General features: G+C 39.7%; 1 protein-coding gene across 1 annotated transcript; it reads left to right on the top strand.

Moving 5' to 3' along the window:
* The first annotated feature begins 1,415 nt into the window (after positions 1-1,415).
* On the top strand, positions 1,416-8,027 carry ZBTB24 (zinc finger and BTB domain containing 24). Its single transcript, XM_009707341.1, is given in 7 exon segments — positions 1,416-2,388; positions 2,809-2,976; positions 3,139-3,222; positions 3,909-3,992; positions 6,227-6,308; positions 7,224-7,765; positions 7,768-8,027. Coding segments are annotated over 7 exon segments (2,193 nt in total).
* Positions 8,028-9,298: the final 1,271 nt, after the last annotated feature.

Here is a 9,298-nt window from a genome sequence, read left to right as displayed (position 1 = left end):
GTGGGTGCCGCCCCTCACGTACGGCCTTGCGCTAGCACTGTCGGGGAGTTTTTAGGTAGGCGTGCTGGTTTGGCTTTTGCAGTCAGAATACCAATGATGTGATCTCGTGGCTGAATACCAGAGTCCTCCGTGTGATCAAACCCCGCAGGACACTCGGTACCCTGTCCGAGACACGTGTGGCTGTTGGGGAGTGCCTGCAGCAGAGTTGGCAGCAGCTCTTCGCGGCTTCTTGTAACGCGCTTTAAGGCAGAGCTGGGTCAGATCAGCAGCTGTGCTTTAAGGTGCTCCAGAAACATCAGGCTCGCATCCTCCGGAAATTAAACCTCACAAATAAAGCAGTGTGGGTGCGGCATGAACTGTTTGGTGGCTGAATGGGGCTAAAAAAATCACTTGTTGGTCACCTCAGTAGCATTTAGGTATCATCTGTATATATAGTGTGTGTTGTTCCTTACAGCATTTGTTCAGGTGGTTGGAACTGTTGCGCTCACTAAGTGCAAATATGAATATGTATTTGTATTTAATATGACAGTTTTATAAATTAGGATGGCAGGTAGCTAATCCGTTTCACCTTTGGCTCAGCTGGTCCTCTTAAAATGGACATTTTTGACACATCTTTTCCATACTTGTGTTTGGTGGATTGTTCTGAAATTGCTGGAGTATTTTTTTTGCTTGTTTTTAATCTTTGCATATTTACAATTGAAGAAACTTAGCAAGCCAAACTGATGGTGAATAGTTAGCCTAGTTAACCTTATTTTAGACAGAGCTCTTAAAAAAGCTGCTGTTTTTCTGCTTTTATTGCCCACCTCCATAGGCTGAAGTGTAGCAGGTAAGTGTTCCGAGAGAGAAATTTTTAGGAGGATAGAAGTGGGTAAAAGAAGGCGTGGAGTCCTGCTACATTGGTGCCAGTGAAGTTTTGTCATTGATTACAGAATTTCATAGCCTTGTCCCTGAATAATCTGAAATGTGGCATCTGCAGTGATAAAGCTGCAGGTGACTTTTTTTTTCATTATTTTCTTCCATTTGGGAGCTGTGAACAAAGAATTCCTTTTGTCCAGTTCTTTTACTTGTGAAAGGCGTTTTCAGAAGGGATAACCATTTTTTTAGATGTTATACAGTTCACAGTACATAAGAGACAAACAAGTGAAATAATAGGCAGTAACTCTGACCTGAGAAGAAACTATTTGTAGCCATTTCTTAGAATTTGAAAACACTTTTTTAAGAAAAATCTGTGTCAGCATTAGTGTTGATTTTTTTTTTTTTTTTTTAAAAAAGTTCGAAGGCTTCAGAGTTTCTTCAGAAACTGTTCACTAGTAAAGCAAATGATATTTGGTGTCTTATAATGCAAACTTCTAAAATACTTCTTTATTAAAGCTATTCTGTCCTTGTAGGCGCATCCTTTCATATTCACAATAAAAATGGCAGAAACAACTCCTGATGCTTCTGAGAAACTAGTTGTCATCCACTCCAAAGCTCACAAAGATACCATTCTAGCTAATTTTGAAGAACAAAGGAAAAAGGATTTTCTTTGTGACATTACTCTAATAGTGGAGAATGTGCAATTCAGGGCCCACAAAGCTTTGCTTGCTGCCAGCAGTGAGTATTTCTCAATGATGTTTGTAGATGAGGGTGAAATAGGGCAGTCTATTTACATGTTGGAGGGAATGGTTGCAGACACCTTTGGAGCATTGCTAGAATTTATCTACACTGGTTGCCTCCGTGCCAGTGAAAAAAGCACAGAACAAATTCTGGCTACTGCACAGCTGCTGAAAGTGACTGACTTGGTATGGGCCTGTACAGACTATCAGGCCAGCCGTAGCCCAAGTAATGCATTACCAGCTCCAGCTAACAGTGGAGCCTCTGTAGCCATTATTGCAAGCAACAAGAAAAATGAAGATCCACCAAAGCGAAAACGAGGGCGACCGAGGAAAGTCAAGAATGTTCAAGAAGAAAAGTCAGGAGCAAATTCTGCTGAAGATGTGCAGCTGAGAGAGAACAACTCTGTGCAAAATAAGCAAAATTTTATGAAAAAAGACATTGCAGCAGAGGAAACAGTTGCCAGCGAACAGACTCCAGTGAGGAAAGATGCAGAAGAAAATGAACATGCTTGTGGCTCAGAAGCTGCTGTTGATCTGTCAGCTGAGAAAGATGAGAATTATGATCCGAAATCTGAAGGAATACAGGGCACTCAGAGCCGTTACAGCAAACGTAGAATAAGGAGATCAATCAAACTAAAAGATTATAAACTCCTCAGTGATGAGGACGAAAAAGGACTGGCAAAGAGAACAGACGGAAAACGAAAACGTGCAGGTTCTGAAGCTCGCTGTAAAGACTGTGGCAAAGTATTTAAATATAATCACTTCTTAGCTATTCATCAGCGAAGTCATACAGGTAGGCATTAAGGGACTGCTGCTTTTGGGTTAGGGTTTAGTGCTTTGTTGCTAAATGCAAGCTGGTTGCTGAAATGTGGGCTGTTGTCTACAGCAAGAACTGTCCAAAATAACATGCTGATCCAAATTATGGTGCGTCTCCTGTGTTCGCTGTTTTCTTCTTGTCAGCAAATCTTGCAGCCTTTATGTCTTACCTTGATTGCAGTTTACTTAATAATTTTTCTGCTTAAATGTTGAATTATATGGCAATACTTAAAGAATTATTTTATTACTATGTCAAGCTTCTCTCTTAATTCTGCTTATCGCTAGTCAAAAGCAATTTTTTAATAGCTACTACGTTACAATGCATCTCACTATCAGCTTAGAATATCTAGTGAGAAATAATACATCTATACTTTAAAATGTTGTCTTTTGCTTTTAGGGGAGCGCCCTTTTAAGTGCAGTGAATGTGGCAAAGGCTTTTCCCAGAAGCATTCTCTTCAAGTCCACGAGCGGATGCACACTGGAGAACGGCCATACACGTGCACCGTCTGCAGTAAGGCTCTGACAACAAAGCATTCTCTTCTGGAGCATATGAGCCTACATACAGGTAAATGTTTCAAGGTAAATGTAACCTCTCTCCCTCAAGAATTTGCCTTTCTGAAAAAAGGTATTTCTGCTCTCTCTTGTGTGTGCTGGGTTATATATTTATTTATTTTCTTATCCTTGCTTTGGATGTGGCTTACATTTTAACGAGGGATTTCCTTTACAGGGCAGAAGGCTTTTACATGCGATCAGTGTGGGAAATACTTCAGCCAAAAGAGACAGCTCAAGAGCCACTATCGAGTACACACAGGTATAACAAGTTTGGGTTGAAGAGCTGGCTTACAGTCCATGCTGATTTGTCCTCCTAAAGATTGACTAAGGCTGAAAATTCTTCTTCAATGATAAATTTCGTCTCTCCTACCCTGATGTGTGGTATGGTGAATAGGGTGAAAAAGACAAAATGGTGTATAATAAATGGAATGTTTAGAAAAATAGTTAATCGAGAAGGACTCTTACGATGATTAAAATCAGTTACGCTGTATTTGACATACTGTTTGATTATTTTAGCTCTGCTGTCTGTGTTACATAGAAACTAGGAATTGTATAAACAAATGTGTCCACTGCCTGTTGTGCACATTGCCTTCTAGCTTCCCACTGCTTTGGACTAGTAATGGCAAACAAGCTTTAAGAAGTGTCCTCACTTTTGGAGCAGGATGGAGATTAAGCTACGCATGCAGGAAGTGGTGGAAAGAAATCAGAATTTACAAAGCTTGTTTGGGGGTGAGCAAGTGTCAGTTCCCTCTTTTTGCGTGATAATATTAAATACAGAAGTAGAAGTGTGACCGTTAAGATAGGGAGGAGACAGTGAATCACCTTTTGTTTTATCTCTATATTATATCAAAGTGGTTATTTTACAGGAAAGTGCTTTAACAAAGATCACTGAAGAGATACAGGGGATCACATATGCACTGACACTTTTTTTATTATTGCGACAAGGCCATTCGCTGCCGGAATGTAACCAGTGTCGTCGCAAATTCATGGATGCTGCTCAGTTAAAGAAACATCTGAGAACACATACAGGTAATATTGTCCATCGTGTTTTGTGTTTGGTTTTTTTTCCTCAAAGTAACACAGACAAAACAATGTTAGGCAAATGACAGTTGTCTCTCTGGGATGAACTTCTGCTCTACACATACATAATGATGCCTGCATTGCTAATGAAGAGATTTGACATCAAGAATGCAGGAGTGCAAAAAAGCTTCTATTACAACAGTGCAGCAGTCCCTGCTATAGGAAGAGAGGGTTTTTTTTTTCCATTCTTACAAAGCCTGCTGCAGAAAATGCCAGGTAGCTCTCCTGTGATAGAATCCTGGACTGGGAATTCAGTTTATCAGGAGAGCCACATATAGCATGTATGGGGTTTGAAGTGAACTACTTAGTAGCAGAAAGTGTATGTCCTAAATGAGTTGGGCGTGGGCGCCTCTGTCTGTGAGAAACGGGTGCTTATGAAAAATGCTGCTGACCAGAAAAACATTTATTTCCATTTACCTTTTTCTTGCGCTGTAATAAACCAGATGTTGGCAGGAGATGGGCTGGGAGGGATGATTTAGTGCAAGTGCGTTGGAGGGTGTTTTAAGAGATTTAGGGGGCAAGGTGATACTTGAGTGGCTGGATAACAGATAAAAATGTTCATCTGCCCTCTCGTGATAACAAAGCATAAGCTTCTTAAAATAGTTTTCTTTGAAGGGTAGGTTCATAGGATGACCTGTGAATAGCTATAAACAGTGGTCATTGTTTCTTCCCAAAACCTAATTACTCTTAAGCATGTTGCCTGTGGTTGTAATAAAGAATGCACAAGATTGAGCTATGTATTTCATTCACTTTCTTCTCTTTCTTAATGAAAATAACACAGCTTTAAATTCCCTGGGATATGATGAGGTCAGAACTTGTGTTCTTGGGAGTTTTTGGTGTATCCAGAATAGTGTTAACTTGCGATACAAATACTGCATTTTCTATTGAGGAGAACATAGCGTTTGTTGACATGCATACCGGTTCTGTATCTGAAGCTGATACAGCTCTATAAATGTAGTGGGAAATGAGAAAAGGAGGCATACTAGCAAGGTAGGTTGCAAAAACAGATGAACTCAGATGAGTGGTAGCAGAAACTGGTTTGCAATGTATTTTGCTTCCAGAAAAGACAGGCCAGATAACAGTATTAACAGTGCAGAATAATAATCAATCTGTCCCATCTCATTAGCAAGAAGTAAAATTCTAAGGAGTTTGGGCGACAGGTGTTAACGTTGATAACGACTGTTCCACTTTGGCAGCGGTTTTGTAACACTATGTCATAAGAATACAGTCTAGTTAGAAAGTTACTCATTGTCAGGAGGAGGCTGGGACTCAATGGTTAGAGGTCCCTTCTGACAAATGTTTCTTGTTCACTCATCCTTTACCTGTGCCCTCCAAAGCAATATGAAAACTGATAAGCATTGTCGTTCTGTGCTGATTACGAAGCTTCCTTGGAAACAGGCTGCTGCCCAGTCCCTGGTTTCAGTGTGCTTTAGTGGTGTGAATTGCCACCGTAGTGATCTGGATTCTCATGTCTAGTGAAGCTTAGTGCAACAAGGATATGTTATGGTGTGAATTAGGATTTGCTTTGGTTGGGTAGTATCTGTTTCTTGTGAACCTTTCTGTTATTTAATTTGGCTCCTCTGCTTCTACTCAATTAGATACAAGAATTACAAATGCAGTTTAAAAAACAAACAAACAAACAAACAAAAAAAAAACAAAACAACAACAACAAAAAAAAAACCAACGAATTTTTCTCTGACTGGTGTTCCCAGGATATCCTAGGCCTAGGATGATGGAGCCTTATAGGAAGCCAGCCAGCTTGTTAAGATAATGGATTCACTTTTCAGGTTTGGAGATATGGGCTTGGTCATCTGCATGGTGCTGCATGTGAGCCTAGCGTTAATGCCTACTAGTTCAGGGTCAGCCTTTTTCAAACTTGTCTGTTCCATGTGGAACACCCACATCTGTATCGTAAGTATGTTTTTTGTTGCTCTGAGGGTTTGGATCACCTAATTCTTTATCTTCAAAGGGGAGAAACATCAGAGATGTATGTTTAAAATACTATACCCTCATTTAACTAGTGAGTTCATTCAATTTCAGCTATCTGTCCTGACCCATGGCGGAAGCGTGAAGATTTGACAGTACATATTTGATACTGTGTATGGTAAAATATAAAACGTTTTTTTTTAATATATTGATGGGAAGTGCTATATCAAAAGTGATGTCGAATTTCTTTTTGGTAGGTGAGAAGCCCTTCACTTGTGAAATTTGTGGCAAATCATTTACAGCTAAAAGTTCTCTTCAGACTCACATTAGAATTCACAGGTAGAGTATGTCATTTTCATTACATTCTTTAGAAATGTAACTTCTAATCTGATACCTGTATATAGTGCTTGTTCAGTTATTGAATGTTCAGGGCTTGTTTGCATTTTGGGTGGGCGGTTAAAGACTAACATTTTTGCTTAATCTATTTAAAGAAATAATTGGTAGTGGAAAGTACTGCACTGTAAAATACTAGTGCATCAAGACATTGTTAGGATGATTCTTTGGTCTATTGTGTCTGTTTAATGACAATGTACTTACTGCTGTATTATTTATGTGAAAATTTTACTGTGAGTTTTTGTTTGACAGCAGAACAGTAGCCATGCTCTAACAAGGTTACTGGAGCATTGTCTTGTTTCCCTGTAGTCTATCATGTCTCTTTAATAGCATTAGTTACCTTTTACCCATATCAGTGTGATGTATTGCATAACGGCATGTCAGATTTTAAATCATTGGAGAACTGTTGTGGGCCTTACGTAAAAGAAAACGTTTAAGGTAAAATTTCTCATCCCTTTGAGTCGGGCATCAAGGTAGGATTTGTACACTTCTTTTTGTTTTAAAGCCCACACTGTTGATAAATGTTCTTAAAATGGTCAGTGCTTACAGTTGTGCAAAGTAAGTTGTTCTGTTCTCGTCAAGGTCTAGCAGCACAGAGTTTGTACCTCTGGTATTACAACAGGAGGGCAGTTGTGTTATCTCTGTAGCTCTTGAGTATATGCTAATGGAAGTGTTCTACAGTTTGTGAAGTGAAATAGAAATAATGAGGAAGTTAGAGAATGTTTTTAATATCACTGTTCGTATGTGCTTATGATTTAGCAAAACAAATTAATCATTTCAGGTTTTTATTCTTTAATAAGTTGCAGAAAGCAGCACTGCCAAAGTGAATATTTTAATGAGATCAAATACATTATTTTGCAGAGGAGAAAAGCCATATTCTTGTGGCATATGTGGAAAATCCTTCTCTGATTCCAGTGCCAAGAGAAGACACTGTATCTTACACACAGGCAAAAAGCCTTTCTCCTGCCCAGAATGTAGTTTGCAGTTTGCTCGCCTGGACAACCTGAAGTCTCATTTGAAAATTCATAGCAAGGAAAAGCAGTTTCAGGAAGCCCGCGCTGCCCCAAGCACCAGTGCCAATTCGGAAGTGAGAAACATTCTTCAGCTGCAGCAGTATCAACTTGCCACCTCTGGAGGGCAGGAAATTCAACTGCTGGTTACAGATGCAGTACACAATATAAACTTCATGCCTACTCACAATCAAGGCATTAGTATTGTTACTGCAGAAAATGCCCCAAATATGACAACAGAGCAGGCTGCTGACCTCACGCTGCTTGCTCACCCACCACAGCAGTTGCAAAACTTGCTGCTTTCAGCTCAGCAGGAGCAAGCAGAACAGATCCAAAGTATCAATATGATTGCAAACGAAATAGAGACTGCCCAAGCTGAACAAATGCATGTCTTTTTTTTTCCAAGGAAGCACTAGAACATCTCCACGCTCATCAAGGACAAAATGAAGAAATCCACTTAGCGGGATCTTCACATCCAGCTCAGCAGGTGCAGCTGACTCAGGAATCAAGTCAACAATCTCACTCTAGCCAAGTTCCTTCCCATCAGATCAGTGAAGAACAGAATCAAAGTGTACATGTTTCTGAATCCCATCAGCAGTCTCTGTCAGTAAATGAGTCATCTCATGAGCATCCTGTTCAAGGACAGGCTTTCTGAAATGCTTATTTGTCATCAGAGGGCTAAGCTATAGTATCCTTCTCATCCAAGCAGTCGTTACACTTATTGCACTTTCTTTTCTGAAGCATAATCTATCTGAAGATGTATTTCTTGGTGATTTTAATGGGTGACTTTCAGTTTTCTTAACCTTATTTATTTTAGACTTTTATTTTTCCAGATTGGTATTTCTTTACCACCTAGTCCATACCTCACAAGCAATTAATGTGGCTTTTTTGTGCCTCATACACATCCATGCCTCCTGAGGAGGTATTTGGCCCCTCGTTTGCATTTCTGTGTGACTCTCCAGAGAAGTGTACCTTGCTGGCAGAACAACAGTGTTTAAGATCAGAAAGCATGCTGATCAGAAAATATGACTTCTCTGATTAAGTCAGCATTACCTGAACTACTGTCAGGCTTAAGATAACCAGTACTTTTTGCAAAGCTAACACTGTTATGTGTTACATTTAATGAGCTTTCTCTCTGCAGGTTAATGTATTCTACGTGATCATTCCCTGAAGTGCATTTTGATTTATTGACTACCAAATTGGTTTGGTTTGGGTTGAAATTGTTGCAGCCTTTGACTGGCCCTGGATTGCCCCTTCTGTTTACTGTATGCTGTACAAGTTTTGCTCCTCAGAAATGCTTAAGCCATTGCACTTGAATAGTGGCAACGAGATGTGGTGGTTACACTGGACAACTGAAAAGCCTGAGTTCTGCTCTGTTAGTTCTACCACTCGCTCTGCGTGACCGTGGGCAAGGTAGTTGACCTCTGTGCCTTATTTCATTGTCTAGTAAGTGGGGATAGTGTTGACGCGCTCTGCCAAGCACTTTGAAGAGCTCTTGATGTTGAAGGCACTGTCTATTGAAGTGCAGAGTTCCCTTCCTGACAGAATTCAGTCTAAGCTTAGGAGCCAGTGTATATTTAAAGTGTTATTTTTTGTACTTTTGAGAGCAGACTGTAATGTGACTTTTAATATACGTTAAAGCTGGTAATTGTTTTTTGTGGGGACTGAAACAATGAATAGAATCACTTCAGAGCATAATGAGCTATATAATTGGACAGCTATTTTCGCCAACTAGGTTAGATGTGTACAGGTTGTTTTCAATGACTGACTGATAACAAAACCAATTTGTCATCTTAATAAAATACCATGCCTGAATACATGTTTTGCATTTTCAAGTTTGGCTACTGGTAACATCTCACATAGTGTGCTAGTGTGTTAAAATCCAGATAAAATGACACTGGTACTTAAGCAATGTGCTCAATTGCC

The sequence above is a fragment of the Cariama cristata genome, unplaced genomic scaffold, assembly GCF_000690535.1.
Source record: "Cariama cristata isolate BGI_N322 unplaced genomic scaffold, ASM69053v1 scaffold1449, whole genome shotgun sequence".
Taxonomy (NCBI): Eukaryota; Metazoa; Chordata; class Aves; order Cariamiformes; family Cariamidae; genus Cariama; species Cariama cristata.
Note: the sequence above shows the minus strand (reverse complement) of the source record. Positions and strands in the feature narration are given on the sequence as shown.